The sequence below is a fragment of the Polypterus senegalus genome, chromosome 12 (genome assembly GCF_016835505.1).
Source record: "Polypterus senegalus isolate Bchr_013 chromosome 12, ASM1683550v1, whole genome shotgun sequence".
NCBI classification, from domain to species: Eukaryota; Metazoa; Chordata; class Cladistia; order Polypteriformes; family Polypteridae; genus Polypterus; species Polypterus senegalus.
The window spans coordinates 77,272,862-77,294,062 of NC_053165.1; the positions used below are offsets into that span (position 1 = coordinate 77,272,862).

At 51.0% G+C, this 21,201-nt stretch overlaps 1 protein-coding gene across 5 annotated transcripts in view; it reads right to left on the reverse strand.

Moving 5' to 3' along the window:
* Window positions 1–3,879: 3,879 nt before the first annotated feature.
* The window catches only part of LOC120541109 (cAMP-dependent protein kinase catalytic subunit alpha), a 38,681-nt gene continuing 21,359 nt past the window's right edge, over window positions 3,880–21,201 (reverse strand). For 4 of the 5 annotated variants that reach the window (XM_039772430.1, XM_039772433.1, XM_039772434.1 and 1 more), the window contains exons 3-10: window positions 12,537–12,665; window positions 9,441–9,539; window positions 8,177–8,259; window positions 7,599–7,725; window positions 7,401–7,496; window positions 6,745–6,867; window positions 6,085–6,249; window positions 4,892–5,017 (exon numbers count right to left, since the gene is read on the reverse strand). In XM_039772430.1, coding sequence (XP_039628364.1) covers window positions 4,892–5,017; window positions 6,085–6,249; window positions 6,745–6,867; window positions 7,401–7,496; window positions 7,599–7,725; window positions 8,177–8,259; window positions 9,441–9,539; window positions 12,537–12,665 — 948 coding nt within the window. Of the gene's footprint in view, window positions 5,018–6,084; window positions 6,250–6,744; window positions 6,868–7,400; window positions 7,497–7,598; window positions 7,726–8,176; window positions 8,260–9,440; window positions 9,540–12,536; window positions 12,666–21,201 lie in introns of all 5 variants that reach the window. The other variant, XM_039772431.1, reaches the window with a different exon arrangement.

The window sequence follows — 21,201 nt, forward strand, 5'->3', positions numbered from 1 at the left end:
AACAAAGAAATGTGGGAGCTATGTGTCAGTTTTCTCATGGCAGTGCCAGGCTGAGCCGACGAGCAGCAGTAGCGAGTGTCAGAGGGCACAGATGGGGAGGGGGGCATCATGGCCACCTCTCGACCCCAATGACTCCGGAGGACGGCGCTATAGCCAGACTACTCAGTGGCGGGCCGGACCCTCGTCTTAATTAACTGTTACCTGCCAGGCCTGCATTGTGTCATTACAGACTGGTGACATTTTCAAATGTGTCATAAAGCCCCCAGTTTGTCAATCTACATGCTGCCGTTAGGTCAGATTATCTCAGGTTACAACATGAGCTACCAGAGCTATACTGATGACACACAGCTGTACTTATCAATAGCACCTGATGACCCCGATTCTATTGATTCACTAACAGAATGTCTGACTGGTATCTCAGAATGGATGAATAGTAATTTTCTCAAGTTAAATAAAGAGAAAACTGAAATGTTAGTGATCAGCAGTAATGGATACAATGAGGCTATTAGAAATAAACTGGATACATTAGGATTAAAAGTCAAGACGGAGGTAAAAAGCTTAGGGGTGATTGTTGACTGTAATCTGAATTTTAAATCACATATTCATCAGATCAACTAGGACAGCATTTTTTCACTTAAGAAACATAAGTAAAGTTAGACCTCTTATATCACTGAAAGATGCTGAGAAATTAGTTCACGCGTTTGTTTTCAGTCGACTAGATTACTGTAACGCACTCCTCTCAGGACCACCCAAAAAAGACATAAATCGACTGCAACGAGTGCAGAATGCAGCTGCTAGAATCCTAACTAGGAAAAGAAAATCCGAACACATTTCTCCAGTTTTGATGTCACTACACTGGTTACCTGTGTCATTCAGGATTGACTTTAAAATTCTGCTTATGGTTTATAAAGCCTTAAATAATCTTCTCCATCTTATATATCGGAATGTCTGACACCTTATATTCCAAATCGTAACCTCAGATCCTCAAATGAGTGTCTCCTTAGAATTCCAAGAACAAAACTTAAAAGAAGTGGTGAGGCGGGCGGCCTTCTGCTGTTATGCACCTAAAATCTGGAATAGCCTGCCAATAGGAATTCACCAGGCTGATACAGTAGAGCACTTTAAAACACTGCTGAAAACACATTACTTTAACATGGCCTTTTTATAACTTCATTTTAATCGTAATTTAACTTAATCCTGATACTCTGTATGTTCAATTCATCATAACAACTATTCATGGTGGCTCTAAAATCGGTACTGACCCCTACTCTCTTTTCTGTTTCTTTTTCCGGTCTCTTTGTGGTGGTGGCCTTTGCCACCTCCACCTACTCAAAGCTTCATGATGCTCCAACAATGATGGACGGATTAAAAGGAAGAAGTCTACGTGACCATCATCATCATCAAGCCCTTCCATGAGAACCCTAAATCCAAAGAGGACTGTTTCATTTATGTTAGGTAGAATGCCCAGAGGGGACTGGTCAGGTGGTCTCATGGTCTGGAATCCCTACAGATTTTATTTTTCTCCAGCCGTCTGGAGTTTTTGTTTTTTCTGTCCCCCCTGGCCATTGAACCTTACTCTTATTCGATGTTAATGTTGATTTATTTTGTTTTCTTATTGTCTTTCATTTTTCTATTCTTTAATATGTAAAGCACTTTGAGCTACTGTTTGTATGAAAATGTGCTATAGAAATAAATGTTGTTGTTGTTGTACTCCTTACTTTGAGAGAAATTACAGCACAAGTTTAACAGAAAAAGTAAAATATGAAAGAAAACAAGAGACCCCCTCTATGCAAATCTATGGGGGAATAAAGAAAGAAAAAGAAAGAAAGAAAGAAAGAAAAAAAGAAAAACTGTCAGCGAACTGCTAAACGAGAGTTGGAAAGGCAGGCGGGTGACAGGAGGAGCCCAGGGAGAAGCCAAGTGGCATCTGAGCAGTGCCAGGCACTCACTACTGGCTCCAGGAGCTCTGCTGAGCAGCCAACTGGACAACGATGACCACCGAGACACTCAAAGTGACCGCTAGGGGACACTGGCACTTCAGGATGGGCACAGAGGGGCAGCCTGGCAAGCAGCAGCAGTGTTCCAGTATTGCATGAAAGGTTTCACTGGACGTGAAAAAGGAGCTCAAAGACATGATGCAGATGGCCAGTGCTGTGAAAAAGTATTTGCCCCCCACCTGCTGGCCTCCATGTTTGGTTTGTGACCCCCAAACAAGTTCAGAAAAAGTTCAACATCTCTGCCCCCCCCCTCCTTTGTCACTCAAGTCAACCCGTGAGGGGACACTCGACACAGCCAAGCTTGGTGGCTCTCGGCCCCACTGCATCCAAAGCTCACTTCAGCAGACCCTCCGCAGCCCACCAGGTCTCCGTCCAAAGAAATCCCAAAGCCATCCCTAAAACCCCGGCCCACCTAGCAGAAGGACAACTCGACCAGGAAGGCACAGCAGAGGAACGCTTCGTGTCCATGGAGAGCTGCAAGATGAACACAAAGACCCCTCGAGTACCCCCAGAAGCCTTGGGCTGGCGTTCTGTGCTGTGACGGCTTCCCACAATACGAGGATGGCAGCACCTTAATGACCAGGCGGTGGTCTCGAGCTGAAGTGTTGGTGGGCTACCTAGGAGGATAGCAGCAAGTGCACCTGCTGAAGAAGTGGCGGCCACAGCCCTGAACCGCATTGAGATGATGTGGTGGGACCTGAAATGGGCACTTCACAGTCACCCATGTGGCACAATGGAGACCCTTCTGTAGAGGAGAGCGGGCCAGAAGTTCTCCTGTTCTCCTGTGGGGCTTTGCTGCTGCTAAAGGAGGCACAAACCAACAAGAATTACGATTTGGGGGGTGCAATTACTTTTTCACAGGGGTTCTGTAGGCTTCAATAAACTTTACTTCCCCTTTCAGAAACTCAGACTGCTTATAAAAACTGCCGTTTTACTCGGGTTCTCGCTGATATTCTATTAAATTGGTTTGGGGGTCCGGAGCAAAGAAAAATGGAGGAAATCGGGGGGGGCAAACACTTTTACACAGCCCCCTAAAGACACATTCATAATTGAAAAACTCTAAGGGTCGAGAGGATGGGTCAAGCGATTACTTGTGCACCCGGACCGTGGTCTTCATCAAAGGAGTAGGACATGACACACGCTGGCGAAGAGCACAACAAGGCTGACGACTACCACTGCCCGGTTACTGGGGTCCGAGGCTTTCATGCAGCAAACCAACTGAGGTGGTGACCTGGCAGGAGGGAAAAAAAAAAGGCAACATCTGCTGAGCGTGTAGCAAACTGCACAAGCCGATGACCCAATGGGGAGAAGAGGATGAAGGCGCAGCTTCGGGCCTGGTGGTCCGCATCTTTTCTAGTGTGTACCCCCCTCATATCCTGGGCAGGGGCACCACAGCCATAAAAACGATTAAATATGGCGTCCTTCATGTTGATGCCCCCCCTGCAACTACAGGAGGAACACCGGGCACCTGCCATGCCAGCAGGTGGCACCAGTCACCAAGAACAATCAGACTGCAGCCGTTTCAGTTTTACGAAGTAAAAGTTTATTGGAATGATACTTTATGTTGCAAAATATTACCAACTTTGTCATAATTCTCTTTTTTTATTTTTATAAGATTCTCTGCCACCTGTCATGGAAGAGGATAAAAGGAAGAATTAAGACTGTAAAAGGCAGAGAAGAGTTAAAATCAAACTCTTGCAGCAGGGAACCACGGACTCCACACCAAAGTCGGATTCAGCTCGGTAGGAAACAAAACGATGTGATTGTACATACATTTAGAAGAAGAAGAAGAAGAAGAACAAAAAACAAAAGAAACAAAACAAACAAACAAAAGAAACAAAAGCACTAAGACTCGTTTTTTATTCTTGTGATTTTTCTTTTGTTTTTTTGTTTTTTAGTAAAACCTTTTTGCTTCTTGAACAGTAAAAAGGAAACCCAAGATACAAGAAGGCAAAACTACTCCAGCGGTGAGGAGAAGAGAGCATGAAGATTGGGGGGCCGTGGGGGGCAGCGAAACACAGGGTGGGGGCAACAAAAAAAAAAAAAAAAAAAAAGAAAAAACATGCAGGGAGGAGACAAAAAGGAGCTGCCAGCAGGGGTCCCCCCCCCCACGAGCCCCACTTCAGCACAGCAACGTCCAAGGGGCTTCTGCAGATAAAGTGGCACCTGCCTCTCCTCCCTGATGTGAGTGACCTCAACGTCACAGCACGATGACAAATTGGCAACGGGGAATGGCGGTGGGACGGGACGAAACAAAAAATAAAAAGAAGAACCGAAGCAAAGCACCGACAGGCCATCGCTAATCCGAGAAAAAACAAAAGGAAAATGAGTGTGCGCCCCGCCCCTGCTCTCCTCCTACTCCTTGGCCACGCCTCCCTGGCGGAGTGAGCGAGGGCAGGGCCGGTGACCATGGAGACCAAGGTGGGAGGGGCCCAGCCAGCACAAACTACTCTCTCTCTCTCGGGGACATGAGGCAAGAGCGAGGAGGCGGAGCAAGCAAGTGGGAGTGGGTGGGGCCAAGGTCACTTCTCACTGCCTCACACACCCAGAATTCAACACAAGCGGGGACCCCCAACACCACACCCGCCCCCCCCCCTCCACACACAGCCAACAGCAGACATGCAAAAACAAAAGACGGGGGGGGGTGGGGGGGTGCGCTAAGGAGCAAGAGAGAGACACAGAGAAGGAAACGAGCCCACCGTCCCCCTCCTCCTCCTCCTCCTCCTCACCAGCGGCGGCTGCAGGCGCAATCTCCCTTTTGGCTGGTGCAAGTCATGTTGCTGATTTGGATTTTGAGGGAGCAGCACTGCTCCTCAAAACGGACTCGGCGAGACCCCCACCCTCCCTCAACAGATGAGACCCTCCCCTCCCCCGCCGTCCATTTCACCCCCCAGTTAGAACTCCGCAAACTCCTTTGCACATTTCTCGGTGAAGGACACTCGGATTTCTTCCTCCTCGTAGTCGTCAAAGTTGCTGGTGTCCCCTGGACCCTTGCACTTGGGGATGAAGGGGGCTTCGACCTGGAGAACAGAGAGACAAGAGAGAGGGAAAGCACATCAGCCTCAGGGTGCCACTAAGAGAGGAAGAGGAGGAGAGCACTAGGGGGTGTGTGTCTGACCGGTGGGCTCCGACAAACCTCACACTCTCAAGGTCATCGACAGGACGTATGGAGACCAGCGCCCTGAACCTGCACCACTGCAGCTCGGGCTCAACGACGCCAACGTAAAGGTACCACAGAGCAAACTCCTGGACTGTGAACGACTTGTGCCCAAGGTCAACTCTCAAAGGGGCACAAAACCAGGAACACCGGAGCAGTGGAGGGCCTGATGAGTGATGTGTGCCCACCCATCCCCTCAGTGGGGTCCATACTTGACAGTCGCTGGCTGTTAAACATGGCAGGCATCCACAGCAGTACGATCTGCCATTTAGTGGCAGCCATGAGGCCATACTATAGGACCGGGGGACCCTGCCGCCCTAAAGCCCCCCTAAAGTCCCCCAAACACGGGGGCTCACTAATTCAACTGAAGGGACGCAATAATTAAAGGCGACGTTCCTGAGCGAGACTGGCGCTGCAGTTCAAACTGGGAGTTTGTGTTCCTAACATGGCGAGCGTCAGAGGACAGGGGGCAATTGTTCTGTCTGTTTAAACCCCCAGTACACCTACGGTCACAAGAGGACCACCCAGAAATGAGCTAAACAGGAAAAGATGGCAGGAGACCCGTACATCTGTCTAAGGGGGTACAGGGCAATGCCATCCACTGTGCCACTTGCCAAATGCACGGGATACACTGAAATGGTTTAATGGAGTGGCGTCTCAATCCCCCCGAAAGAGGGGCTGCGTGCCACAAAGTCAACGCATTGAATCCTTGGGCAAGAAAAGGCCGAGTCTGCTTAGCAGCAGTGCCAACGACAAAGACGTCTCCACTTGATGAAGCGCCACCTGCTGGTCGGCCTGGGCTCCGTCAATTCACGGCACTGCCATCTGCTGGCCCGCTGTGAAACAGCAGCTAATCTCCACGCTCCATGCCCGCTGTGGTGCCTGCTGGTCCACGGTCTACCCCACGACCTCGGCGAGCCCCCCACCTACCTTCTTCTGGTAAACTGCAATCCAGTCTGTCGCTGCAAACCACTTGTGGCCTTTGATGTCGTTGACGGCGTTCTTGAGGTTTCCAAACCGTTTCGTCAAGTCGACCTGCAGCAGGTTCCGCAGGAGGTCCTTCAAGTCCGAACTGAAATGCGAGGGGAAACGCACCTGGCGGAAGAAAGGGACAGTCCGTTCATGTGCCACTTCACTTGCGTCACTTCTGCTGGCACCTAGAAGTCTGGTGACTGATGAGGCCGGGCCAGTGGGGTGGGCACTGGCACCAGCATCATAGAGGAGGGCACAGCCACACCAGCAGGTTACATGCGACTGATCTTCCTCATGGCCTTAATTAATGAGACCACTTTACACGTGATGGCAGAATGAAAAGTCACAAAGCTGAAGGTTGTGCCCGCTATGGAGGGGCAGCATTTGGCGTAACGAGACTAAAAACTTGCAGTAAGGACACAATCAAAAAAAAAAAAGGCGGGGGCATCAAGCACCCAACTCCCTGAACTTACTGCCCACCCAAAGCTCAACCCAAACCTGGCAAAGGGCAGCCCATGAGGAAGAGCAGCTGCAGACAGGCTGGGCACCAGAGCCCCTTTAGGTGCAGGCAGGTCGAAAAGACCACAAGGCCCGCGAGGAGGTGCACCAGAAACTCACCTTCCCGGAAACAATCTTCTCGTAGATCTGAATGGGCTGGTCAGCGAAGAAAGGTGGGTATCCGGCCGCCATCTCGTAGATGAGAACGCCCAGCGCCCACCAGTCCACCGCCTTGTTGTATCCCTGAGAGGAGGAGATGATAAAAAAAAAGTAACCAACTCTGGGGTGGGCAAAAGCAGCAGCAGCTCCAAACTGCCAGCAGGAGTCGGGTAGGGGGGAGTGTCACAAAGTGCGTGCTTGGCACCGGACATTTTCATTTTGAAACGCCCAATACAGGACTCCAACTTCCCTGACCAAACTAAACCCCTGGCACATCAGCCTGCAGTCTCCGAAAAACTGCAACTTCAGAGCGATGGCAGCACAAGTGGCACCCCAAGGCCCAACCCACCCCACACTGGCATTCCAGCTTCTGAAGGATGGTCAGCTTCCTTAAGCCCAATCAGGGCTAAGCAGGGTAGCTTAGTCGGCCGGAAGTCAACCCCACAAGCCCCGCCCCCATCTGATCAGAGATGGCACCCACTGTGAAAGCGGCGGCCTGCACAGAGCGACACCCGATTGGGCGACAGGTCACACGGTACTTTGGACTCTCGTTCTGAGCGGTGCCCAAAGAGTCGGTGCCAAGCAGAGACGAGCGAGGGCGGACTTATCCCACTCACCTTGCTGAGGATGATTTCTGGAGCGAGGTACTCGGGGGTCCCACACAGCGTCCAGGTCCGGCCTTTCACCCTCTTTGCAAAGCCGAAATCCGTTACCTGGTAGTTGAAGAGACGAGCCACACTTAGACAATGCTGCCTGGCACATCACTGGGCAAAGAGAAAACAACTAAGTGCCTAGAGCAGAGCCCCGGCCCTCACCTGCAGGTACCCCTGTTGATCTATGAGCAAGTTCTCGGGCTTCAGGTCTCTGTAGATGAGGTCCAGGGAGTGCAGGTACTCAAACGTCAGGACTATCTGGGCAGCGTAGAAGCGGGCATGGGGCTCACTGAGGAGGAAGAAGAAAAGGAGAGCAGTTAGTGAGCGCAGTGTAGCGTAGCCCCCGTGCACGGGCAGCCGCTATGCCAGCCAAGGGGCTCGAGGGCGGGAGCGGAGCCTGTGCCGACAGAAGAAAGTGACACTTCAATTCTTCCTGGATTGGCACCCATGCTGCCAGGATCGGCTTTGCCTCCCCGAGAGTCTGACTTGTGGGCTCAGGGCGCGTAAGCCGCTCCTCCCTCATCTTCTAAGGAGCTCAGCATGAAGGGGTCTGTAGGGACACCTCCCACCCTGCAGGCCTCATTAGTTATTAAAAACGGGCATCATTACAGGACGGGTTGAGGCTACTTAAAGAGAGCCGCCTTCCAAAGACAACACCGGGACACAATGGGTTAAGTGGGCATGGGGGGCAGAGGAACGAGGCAACTAGACCACGGGGGTCTGGGCTCACTTGGACTCACCTGAACCGGCCAATCCGCCGCAGATGTGAAAACATTTCTCCGCCTGGCACGTACTCCATCACCATATACAGATTCGAGTTGTCCTTCGAGAAAAGGAACAAGAGAAAATGTGAGTGCTGCCCTCATGCCAGCTGAAGGGAGTGGGCAAGCCATGCACCCATTAAGCTGTGGTCATCATCCTGTCACGTGGGCGGTGTATCCCGTGACATTCTTCACATGCCACGTCTGACCAACATGCAACACACTGCCACTCTGTGGTGCCATCATAACAAGAACACGGTACAAATAAATTGGGTAGCACTAATGCCTACTAGATGTTCAGTGTTAGTGGCAAACACCAAGCGTATGGAACAGATGTCCATCTTATGAGGCAAATGTCCAGTCGATATAAAAGATGCCACAACTACATGGGCAGCGTCAAGCCCAATGCAGAAAGCAGACACCCACCCAACGCAAGTGCCCAGCACTCTCAGGCTAACTGTCCACCTTCAGCGTTATGCCTCACAATTAAAAACATTCAGGGAAAACGCCAAGCGTACCCAGCAGATACCCGTCTCAAATGGCAAAAGTCCAGAGAATACAGCAAGTGGTCAGATGCTATGGCGGGTGTCAACGACACGTAGCAAAGGTCTTAATAATCTGATGAATTTGGGCAACACCTGCCTTATATAGCAATGCCACCCTTACATTTAAAAAGGTGACAGCGACTGCCCCGTGCCTACGCCACAAGTCCAGCAAACTCAAAGACCCCCCGCAGAACGGCACTCCAACACACGCTGTGCTCAACATGTCATTTCATTTTACCAAGAGACCGACGAGATGCCCAAGGGGCTACAGCAGCCGTACCACAGTGTGTGTGTGCCAGTCTGGGAGGCACAGTGGGTAGAGCCCTTCTAAGTGATGGCAGTGCCTGTACCGTCCAAGTATTAGGGTCAGCAGACATGACACACCTACCAGAATGGCCTCAAGTAGCACTGTGGTGGTCTTCGGGCCCACTTGTTCAGACACGGCTATATCTGCTATCTAAACCAGCAGACCCAATGGCACCAAATAATAATAAAGACAGAGGGAGTGCCACCGTCCTCATCACCTAAGCCACAGGCCACAGCCTGACCAGGAGAGCAGATGACAGCCTCAAACTCTCAGAGAGGCCGGCTGTAACGGGCACCACAGCGGTAATGAAAAGATAAAAATGCTGCCAAGTGTGCCAGAGAGAGACAGGAGGAGGGCAGTTGGCACAGCGGCAGACAGGGCACTCGCTTACCTTGAAGGAATACTCCAGTTTGACGAGGAACGGGAAACTCACGGCCTGCAGGATTCGCTTCTCATTCAACGTGTGCTCGATCTGTTTGAGCTTCACCACCTGAGAGAGCAAAAGGGGAGACGCTGAGGGTCCGGTGCCCAGGCAGACAAACACAAAGTGGGCCGAGGACTCTTTCTGCTCACTGGTTTGCTGGCCCAGCTTTCTCAGTTACACATGAACTGGCACAAATCTGCCACTGTAGAGCACCAGAGAGCTGCTGATGGACATTAGGACCCACTTCACCTTCTTTCAAAATTGGATTCTACACTGGCACACGGGCATCAGGGAAAAAAAATCTTGGGGCCCAAGTTAGTTCGGGACCCCCCTCCCCCCACTGAGATACAGTATACAGCAAGCTAGTGTGGCAAATGGCGACTTAAACTGGGCACACGGGGCGGGGGGCTTTGGGCCGACACACCCCAACGCCATTCTGACACTCGGGGATCACGTAACTAGCGTGCAGATCATGAGGGCAACGACCCCGAAAGACTCTGAGCGCCGTCTGAACGACGGAAAGGAGAAAGCAATAAATCAAAAGATGTTTTATAAAGTGCAGTTGGGCATCGCGACGTCAGTGGACAAAAAGGGACATCAGAGACACATTTACTGTCCTGTCGAGACGCAGAAGTGTCACCAAAAATCAGCCACAGACCCCGAGGACGCGTCACGGGGGCTGTGACCGCCAAGGCCAAACCTTTACGGCCGGTTAGTCAGTCCGGTGTGCGTTTAGACCAAAGCCGCCGTTTACATTTATCGATGGATTGATTGATTGATTGATTGACTGATTAACCCATCTGCTGATTTAGGAGTTTATTTATTTAAAGAGTTTCTATAAAAAGCCAAACAAAATTCTGTGTAACTGTGTATGAATAACGTAACGGTGATGCGTCACTGCGGAGGTACGACTGCCCCCCCACTACTGTACCTGTGCCGAGCGGCGCCGACGCCCCCTCATCGTCTCGTTCCCGAGCGGCAGACTTCCTCAGGGCTCAAGACGGCACAAGTCGCTCAACGGGAATCGGGCGCCCACATGCAGACAAGGTGAATGCTACCCGCCGGGTGGAGTCGGGCGGCGAGTGAATGGCGTGAAGTGGAGGAGAACAAATAACGACCGTATTGGATGACTGCAGAGTATCGACTCGAAGAAATGTGTCCGGTGGTCTACAGAAGCCCCCTGCCCCAAACGAACTGTATGAAAACCCAACAGCTGAAATACGTTTGCACGTCACCTCAGTGTTAAGTATGGGTACGAGGGAGAGACCCGCCTACCAACAAACCGCGAGACCAAGAGGGGCCAACGCTTTTCACGAGCACCCACTTTCTTTGGGACTCAAGTGAGCAAAAAAAAAAAAAAAAGACAACTCGTCCGTGGACAACGAAACATCTCAAAAGTCGAGCCAACGTTCGACGAGTTTTCCAGCGACTCAGTCGTAGCCTTCATTTACATAATCTTAAGGAGTCGGTGGCGAGCTCAGGTGAGCCGCGGTCACGTCATGTGACAACCACAGCAACTCCTCATCGGTTTGACTTTGTCTTTAGTTGCAGGAGCAGCTCTGCACGCACGAGAGCCGACAGCCAATAAGAGCTCACCCAGCATTCCAATTAGCATAATGGGGCGACCTGGAATAAGGAAGGCGAGTGCTTCGGCCTCGCAAACAGAAGACAAGACGCCGAATTCCGAGTGACGATGGTGATCAAGAACTTCATTCGGAGCCTCCAGCTCTGGAGTGCAGTCCAAAACCTGCCAAATGGCCACTAAACTCCCACAATTCCCTTTACCGTGACTGTGCATGACGGACATTTTCCTTTTGGCTTCGAGGTGTCGGAAGTCTTCGGTTTTCTTTGTTCCGTTCTGTTCTGTTGTGGTGCGTAATTTGCAGCTGAACTCACCGCGCCCGTAAACCTTCGCACAGCACTGGCGCCGCCAGGTGGCACGTTACTGGCCATCCCAAAAAGGGGCAAACTCAAAAGGGCTGCAAGGTTGGCACACAGCTACTTCAGGTTACATGACCAGTGGTTGTTAGTGGTGACAAGACCCATGACGCGACATCAGCTTTGGTCGGGCTCTTACAACGTCCCCTTTCAAGAATCGAGTGCGACTTTCACACGAGTGACAATTCAAGCAAGTCGCCCTCTCAGGTAAAGATTTGGTTGGACTCCCAGGTAAATGCGGATCACGTAACGTGAACGGTGACGAATGGTGCAGGCCACGCTGGAACGAATCAGAGGAGCGAGTGAGCAAGAGTCACCTGCAGGGGACAAATGTTTCAAGAGTGACGTCACTTTTTGCCGAGTCCAGGTACTCCACAGCCCTGGTCACCAACTCCATTTACACGAGGTGACAAGTTCAAGGCTGGCCACTTTGTGCAGAACGGGCCACCTGCACAGCTGCCGACTGTTATTCCTTAACCGCTCTAAGTCGGTGGTCCTCAGTCGCACTCCTGGGGACCCCCCCGTGGCTCATGAAGTGATCTTTTATTACTCAGATTCTGTGTTTTGGAGTCCGTGTAAAAATGACAAACGTTTATTCAAATGTACTAAGCAGTTATATGGGGAATGAATTAAAAAAAAAAAATAACCAGAAAACCTGGAAAAGAAGAAAGGAAAAATGTGTGTGGTGGGGTCGCAACATTATTAAAAGGTTAAAAAACACAAAACACCCCAAATCCACGATTTAGTGAAGTCGTTACGGCCTTCATCTTTCAGGGTTGCTTCCCAGGCGTCTGCTCGGCCCCTTTTATTAAAATACAACAAAAGCAGCAAAGTACCCAGCAAGAGGCCAAAACAATAGAAAACACAAAAAGGATTTAAAGATATGGAAAGTACTTCTCAATATGTTATAAATGTAAAAGGAAAATGAGGGGCTAATTAAAACGAGATCAGTGCTCATCATCTGCCTGCAGCCACAGAGGGTCCCCGAGACAGCGCTCGAGACCCCAAAGCGCTGCAAGTCATCTGTGAACAATGGAACCTTGGGTAGTGCACTCGCAGCACATAAAAAGCCAGGGGTCAAAGGTCTCGAGGTAAGACCCCCTCCCAGCGCCAGCGCGGCGTTACCTTCTGTTTGTCGAGGATCTTCATGGCGTAGTGCTGCCCCGTCTCCTTGTGTTTCACCAGCATGACTCTGCCAAACGAGCCCGTCCCCAGGGTTTTGATCCTTTCAAACTGGTCCAGGGATGCCGTGTTCTGCAGGAAGTAAAAAGGAAAAAGTCCATCAGTGGCCCTCAAGTGCAGACCCTCATCCTGCGTGCCACGCCGAGCCCCCACTGCAAACTTGGCATGTAATAGAAGTCAGTGCGGGTGCGATGCTGCAGGTGCTCAGCAGAGGGCGCTCTGACACCTTTTACTGGACATCTGCTGGCAAACCCCCATGATGCACTTCAGGCGTTTCCATTACAGGACTGAGGGGGCGGTGCCTTTAGGTGCACATCGTGGTTCCGGGCGGGGGTGGCAGTAAGTGGCTTGGCACACACCAGGTACCAATCTGCCCAGTTGAGAGTCATCAACTCTTCTAGCCCACATGTCTTTGGAAAGTGAAGTGGAAGTTAAAAGAAGGACCATGAGAAGCTAAAAACCAAGCACTCTGGCCACTTAAGAGAAAAACGGAACAGCAAGTGAATGGAGCCCACTTGGCATAGTGATGGTGTTCACGTGAGCTCGAGACCCTCGGCTACAGCCGATACTCTCAAAAGTCATAACGCACAACGGCAAGTTACAGAAAAACGGGGGGCACGGAGCTTTATGCTGCTGCCTCAGAGATGCAGGCTGGTGGTCCATTCAGGTGAAGATGATTGGGGTCCTGTGACCCTGAATTTGAAAGCACCAATCAGAAGAGGGAAGACCAAAACCTCCAAGGTGCTGGAAACCCGACACACACAGTGCAGTTAATACAAGTGTGACAAAGGGGACACTCGACAGGAAAGCCACCATCAGACCTGGGGCTCGGCAGAGGTGCTTCATGAGGGACCATCAAAGCAAAAGGCCAGAGAGACTCGGCGCCGACTGCAGCAGCACAGGGCAGAAGGCAGGAATCACCGAGGCCATTTAGTGTCACCAGGCAGCTCCTGATGCACATCCAAATTCAGCGTCTTTACTTAACGTCCCCGTTAGACCTCAGAGCCCGATCAGCAGAGGACGTAATGTGCGGCTGGACAGGAGGACATCACACGGCGTAACGTGACAAAGGGACGCCACATGGCCTTAGGACAAAAAACATGGGGACATGGGACAGCAAGTCACAGCCACAACCACTGCAAAACAAAAAAGAGGAGGAGCCAACAATTCAATTAAAAAACACAAAGTGGAAACGAAAATTGGTCAAAGTCCCTACCCATAATCCTAAGTGGCTGCAGAACAAACGCCACGTGCTGCTCCGAGCCCTGCGATCAAAAATGTCAGATAACTGAAGAAAGTCCTCATTCTGGCAAAGGAGTATAAACTCCAAATGGTAAAGTCCTGGGCAACCATCGACGACAACTCCGAGTCCGGCGCAGACCGAAGGGAGCCGAGCTCTTACACGTTAAAAACCCCAGGACACCAAGTGGAGACTAAGAGAAGTGCAGCCAAAGACAGGAGCAGGGAAGCACAACGAGACGCTCAGACGCGTTAGGGCATCGGGAGCTGGGGTGACCGCTTAAGTAAATGACCGACGAGCCAATGGGACGCAAGCGAGCCTTTAAACAATTGTAAGTGAAACCGTGTGGCGAGACCCTCGTGTGAAGTCGAGCCCCCGTTGTACAGCGGGCGGAATGTCGGCATTCTCCTGCTTAACCCTTCCCTTACGGGTAGCAGACTGCACTACTCGCGCCACATGCAGGGCTGTCCAGACTGTCGGCTCAACTCCGCCCTTCTCTTCTAAAGACGCAGTCCTGATGTTTGTCACAAGGTGGCGTGCTAAACGTTTGGCTTTGCATGGACACAAACAAAAACCGTCCGTAAACGCAGCTGCTGTAACTCTGATGGAGGGTCGGGTGTGGCGAGTCAGAAGGGAGGCCGTGAGGGCAGATGGTTTTCCCCGACTGTGCAGAGTGCCAACACGGGTGGCGTACGCCATGGATTCCAAGTGGTCTGAAGTGATGGCTCCATGCAGAATGAAGATAACTTCAGACAGAATGAGAGCCCATGGTGAGCAACGCTGGACAAAAACATCCATGGAAAACAAAAAAAATAAAAAATAAATAAAACCCAGTCGAGTCGTAAAACGCACGTCAAGTCCCGACGCCCCAAACGCCGGTACTCTAATTTTTTTTTTATTTTTTTAAACATTATTAATAAACGCTCTTGTTGACAACAAAGCAAGCAAGCATTAGAAGTCAAGACCCCGATCCTCAGGCAGCAGTCCGCTCAGTGACCGAAGATTGACCGCCGTGCGTCACGTGACGTCGTCAATGCAAAGCGCTCAGCTAACAGAAGGGGGTCCTCGCTGTGGACTCCCACACACACCTAACAAGCGGCCGTCCACTTCCATCCATCCCAGAGTGCCGAGATCAAAGGGTGGGATTCCCAGCAGTGGTTTATTTAATAAAAACACACTGTGAGCGTACAACTGGACCACCCAATCGTGTGACATCTTCCTATGGCGTGCGGTGGTTCAGCGTCGCTCACCAAAGACGCCTTTTCCGTCATAAAGCTCATCAGCTCTTATCTGCAGTCAAATACGTGATTAAAGAGTTCTTGGTGGTCCGCACACGGCGCGAGTGACTCAAAACCTCCTTTAAATGTCCACGGCAACAATGTTCGCCTAATTTGCATGCGCCGATTTCACTTCGAACGTCATGTAAATATTCTCGGATCGAAGAATTTGAAAAGTCATAAATGGGCAGCTCCACGGGGACGGCGGACATAAAAAAAAAAAAGCCTAAAGACGGACAGAGTGGTGACCCCCGCAACAACCGGGAGTAGAGGTGCCCACTTGGACCACCAGGGTGTCCCACATCTCATATCTTACGACATTCACTCAGGAGTCAAACCCAAACATCCACACGATGTCCAGCGCCCCCTGGCGTTCAGGTCTGAAGCGTCATCACTGCAGTCGGGACACGACCAGCGGCAGCTCCAGGAGTGCCCACCCCAATCCCACCATAAATGGGCATGAAATGTGCTCGAGTGGGTCTGTTATTGCAGTTGCATTCCTTCAGGCTGACGGAGGACAAACGACAAGTGAGGAGTCGTCAGAGTCGCCTGCCTGCCTGCCTGCGTGTGCAGCGAAGAGGAAGCGCAGTTCTGGGATTTCCCCGTGTGTTACAAAAATAAATAAATAAAACACTGTCAGTGAGTGGGCCGGGCTGGGCATGGGTGGGCACGGGTCCCTTTGATCAATGACAAGAGAACAGCAGTTCCAATAAAAAGGTCCGTCCGACCCGACGTCCCTTTCTAAATTGTTGTAATAAGCAGGAGGTCAGCACGCGGGGTTTGCTTTGCATTAGGGGGGCTCAGGCCGCGCCCTGGAAACGAGTTTTAGATGGACGGCCCGCCACACGGAAGGCCAGCACTTGTTAAATTCTCTCCGCCGCTCCTCAATTGCTGCTGCGGTCCCTTCAAGCAAAAGGCAGCAGGCGACTTTTTTGTTTCTTTAAAGTTTTGACGCCAAACCCAAGTCCTTTCATGCCAATCAGGATAAAGAACAGCAAACACAAAGACCACCAGGGTCCGGCAGTGTGTCGCCTCGATTCACATCACGACTAAAGGCCGGGCTGGGGGTACCCTTGGGTTACTGGGTGGGCGATAAGCGTTAACAAGAAGTAAAGAAACACCGACTTCGACAGGCAGAAGTGACAACGTGGCATCAACTGGTCAACAGGCGTTGGCGGCACGGCAGCCTCGGTTATGATGCCATTCTCACGGCAAGCGATGCCGATGCTTAGTACCAGTCGTTTGACACCACACACTCGTGTGCCCATCACAGTAAACCCGTCAGTACTCAAAGACACACAGCCGGGTCCTCGAGGTCCCTTAACTTGCCAACACCCTCTTAAGGGACAGTCACTCCACAAGGGGACTAGTTGCCATGACACAGAGTTCGAGCGCACAGACCGACTTCCAATCGGCTACGCCACAATCACAGGGTGGTTCAGGGACGCCGCAGAGCTGCGCTGGCGACATCACACCTGCAGCAAATGGACAGCCACAATAATAAGGAATAAATAATAGGGAAAATAAGAAAGAATTAGGCTGGCATGGCCTTGCTGCCAATGACATTCCAAATACTGAAATGTGGCATCACGGCAGACCTGGCAAATTTGGGAAACAAATGTCACCTCACAATTGTTGATCTGGCTCTGGGGTGCGTTCACATGAAATCCCCCAGAAGTCGTAGGCTGTGCCCGCCTGTACCCTGTGACAAGGTGGCAGAGACTCTGATGATCTGCAGATGGGGCATTGGGTCATACAATGAAAAAGTCTGTGAACCCCTCTCGGCCTGCACAATAATTGACTGTCATTTCAACAATTAAGATCACAGTCGTATGTCTTTAAGATCCTAGGAACATCGGAGTACTGCGGTGTTTTCTGAGCAAAGATTTTTAGTGACGCAGTATTTAGTTATGAAATTAAATCAAATGTGAAAAACTGGCTGTGCAAAAATGTGGGCACCCTTGTCATTGTGCTGATCTGAATGCCTGTCACTGCTCAGTGCTGATTACTTGGTATGATGAGCGCGTCAAGCCTTGAACTTCACAGACCGGAGTGTCCAGTCCAGTCCAGTCCAGTCCAAGGTATTTAAGGAGGTCAGTCACAAGTTGTGCTTCCTTCCCTTTGACTCTCCTCTGAAGAGCGACAGACAGCATGGGGTCATCAAAGCAACTCTCCAAAGATCTGAAGACAAAGATTGTTGAGTCTCCTGGTTTAGGGGAAGGCTACAAAAAGCCATCTCAGAGGTTTAAACTGTCAGCTTCAACTGTCAGGAATGGAATCAGGAAATGGAAGGCCACAGGCACAGTTGCTGTTAAACCAACACAGCAGGTCTGGCAGGCCAAGAAAAATACAAGAGTGGCATATGAAGACGCAGGATTGTGAGAATGGAGACAGACAACCACAGATCACCTCCAAAGACCTGCAAGAACATCTCGCTGCAGATGGTGTATCTGGACATCACTCTACAATTCAGCACATCAGTATGGCAGGGTGAGGAGAGAGAAGCCCTTTCTGCACTCACGCCACAAACAGAGTCGCTTGTTGTATCAAATGCTCATTTAGACAAGTCAGATTCATTTTAGAACAAAGTGCTTTGGACTGATGAGACACAAATGGAGTTATTTGGTCAGAACAAAATGCGCTTTGCATGTCGGAAGAAGACACCACAGTCCAAGAAAACACCTGCTACCTCCTGTCACATGTGGTGGAGGTCCATCATGCTGTGGGGCTGTGTGGCCAGTTCAGGGACTGGGGCCCTTGTTAAAGTCGAGGTCGGATGAATTCAACCCAATATCAACAAATTCTTCAGGATAATGTTCAAGCATCAGTCACAAAGTTGACTTACTTACAGAGGGTTGGATATTCCAACAAGACAATGACCCAAAACACAGTTGGAAATCTACAAAGGCATTCATGCAGAGGGAGAAGTCAATGTTCTGGAATGGCGTCACAGTCCTCTGACTTGAATATCATCGACAATCTAGGGGATGATTTGAAGCAGGCTGTCCATCAAATTGAACTGAACTGGGAGATTTTGTAAGAAGAATGGGGTCAGAAATCCCAACATCGAGAATCCAGACGCTCATCACAGGCTACAGGAGGACAGCGTCTGGAGGACCAAAGGAGCAAAAGGAGGCTCAGCTAAGTACTGATGTCATATCTGTTGGGGGGCCCACATTTATGCACCTGTCTAATTTTATTATGATGCATATTGCAAATTTACTGTTTATTCAATAAACTTCATGTCACTGCTGAAATCCTACTGTCTCCATAAGGCATGTCGGATATTAAAAGGAAGTTGATACTTTGAACGCTCAGCCAACGAGAAACACAAATCCAAGGAATTAAGAGGGGTTCCCAAACTTTTTCATATGGACTATGTACTGAACAAGGAGCACACAATGGCTTTAGAAAGGATGGGCATCATGGACACTGCCAGTCAGCGCCAACACACGAGGCCAGAGTCTGCAGTGGCATTTACTGATCGTGGGGTCACAGTGGTACACGTGGGGTTCATGGACAACAAGTAAAATGGCAGCCATCGAGTGGAATTGGCGGATTATCTCGAGTTGGGTCATTTGTGCTGCACGGGGCGGACGGTTCCACTGCTGACCACTGAACGGCTTCGGCTCACACCAGACGTCGTACCTGAAATGCCCAAAACTAATTCAAATAAACTGGAAATGACAAATCACCCTCACCCAAAGACATTCCTGAAACGAAGTCAGCGACGGCGGAATACGGGAATTCGGGTGGACTACACGCATCAGGAGACTACGCAATCACAAAAGGTGGGGGAGACGATGACAATGAAACTCCAACATCACAATACCAGGCCACAGCTAGGACAGCCGACCTCTCTACGAGATCCGATTGGCCGATATGGCGGACTTGGGCAGCCCCTCCATGGTCTGCTGTCGGGGCAAATTTGGAAAAGGAACAGCAGGAGTACTGGGGCAGAATAAAAAACCAACAAACTGCCCTGGGCGAGAACCTGCTGTGGTCAACGGGAGTGTCTGAGGGCTGGGGGCACACAGGGCATGGATACCCCCCACAGGTCCAAAGTGAAATGGAATGGGCAGGGACCACGAGGCTCCTGGCATGTATGTCATTAGGGGACCCAAGACCTGAGGTTAACGGCAGGAGAAACTGAGACGCACTTGAGGGGAAGACTGGCATTTCACCACCTTTTATTGGCAAAAAGCTTTGAGGGGTCAAAGGAACTGGCAGCGTGAAGCAATGGACCCGTTTGTAAAATCGCAACATAAGATGGGACGCAGGGAGGTCCAGCGCTGGACTGCTGGCAGACTTGAATGCCAAGACTGCTGGCAAATTCAGAACACGACCCTTAGCAACTCTGAAGAGGTGATCGCGCCACTCCAGCCATGGACCACCACATCCAGGTAGTCCGACAGGGAAGCGCAGCCTGGCACTGAATGCATCGATTCTGGGGATTGGCGAACACCTGGCAGCTCAGCGCTAGACTGGTGGCGTCACGGGTCCGAGATCTTCTGGAGGTTTGGACTAACGAGCTCCACAATGGTAACGAAAATGGAGGATCGGGGGCTGGATTGCCAGACTGGCCACTGAACACAAGTACGACATTGAAGCAGGACAGCTGGGGGTCTCAACAACAAGGACCAAGTGTGCGGATAACTGAACCATCGTGACATCTTCATCAAAGTGACACTTGTTGGGTGTGCAGCGCCCTTCATCTCCTCACTCGGACTCTCAGATTTAGAATGCAGCAGTAACTCCGCCTCTTTAGCATGCCCCACCCCTTGATTACAGGTTTAACAGGCCACAGTCCCGCCCCTTAATCACCTATTTTGCATGCTCCCGCCCCCACCTTGTATGACAGGATGTTTGTCTTTCCTGGTCATGGCACGTAGCAGATGACCACAGAATGGGAAGCACTCACGAGGCGAGGCGTTGTAAAAATGTCGTAATAAACGGGTCTTCTCACGTAAGGGCGTGTCAAACATCCGCTAAAGATAAACACGCAGAGGCACGAGCTGCGCAAATGACTTGTGACGCCCAGGCGCTTGTCCAAGGTCCGGGGGTGGGTGGGCCGCACACCTCAAAGCCCACCAATAGGTGTGCAGCATGTAAGAGCGGGTCAGGCGCTTATAATAAAGCCACAATAGTGTAGGCCCCTCCCCTCACGGACCCCCTCCACAGGACGACTCATCGACTTAAAGCGGCCATTCCAAGAGTCAAAGTGCGTCCAGTGCAGTCACAGGCTTGGAGACTGGAGAGCAACAACAACAAGGCGGGCAGAAGGACGGACCTCCGTCACGGTTACCCACCAGGTGCTCCAACACTGAGGCATGCACCACCAGTACAAATTCATGCGAGTGGCAACTCTCTGGGACTCGTGGCACCCAGCAGACCCGCCAAGGAGACATTCAGGGCTGGCACAGAGAAGAAGAATGCAATGAACACTGCTGTGAAAAAGTGTCTGCCCCCTTCCCATTTCATATGTCACACCACGAATGGCCACAGACCTGTCGACAACGTGCACCATTAGAGAAGGAGAACTCGAGTGCACACACTGGCAAAAAGTCACCGTGCCCATACTTTCAATACCCGCCTGTGGCACCTTTAGCAGCAATCATCAAAAACAGAAAGCCTCCTCTGATTGGAGGTCCGTCTTTCCCATCAACGTGGAGGAACTTCTTTGGAAGGTTTGGGAGGGTCAGTTGGGGTCGAGTTGTGTTTGAGCTCCTTGTCCTGCTGCTTAACCCGAGGAGCCTTCAGCGGCGGGTCACAGTCAATGATGGCAGCACCACGGGTCTCAGCTTCTTGTGGTCAACAGGCAGGCCCAGTGTGACCGTCCGTCATTATTCCAGAAGGCTCTCGGATCACTCAACGTGACATTCACCTTGGACAGCCGAGGTCTCCTCTGTAAATGACAGTCTTCCTCGGTCTGGAGTCCCGAGTTCTTTCGATGTTCTTCTTCTTCAAGGTGCCCTCAGGGTGTCACTGGCAGGCTGGCCTTTCGTGGGGAGATTGGAGCGAGTGGCCCGGTGATTTGCTCGTCTCCTCCTAGTAGCCTTGTGGTGACTTCCTTCCATTGTGAGGATCAATA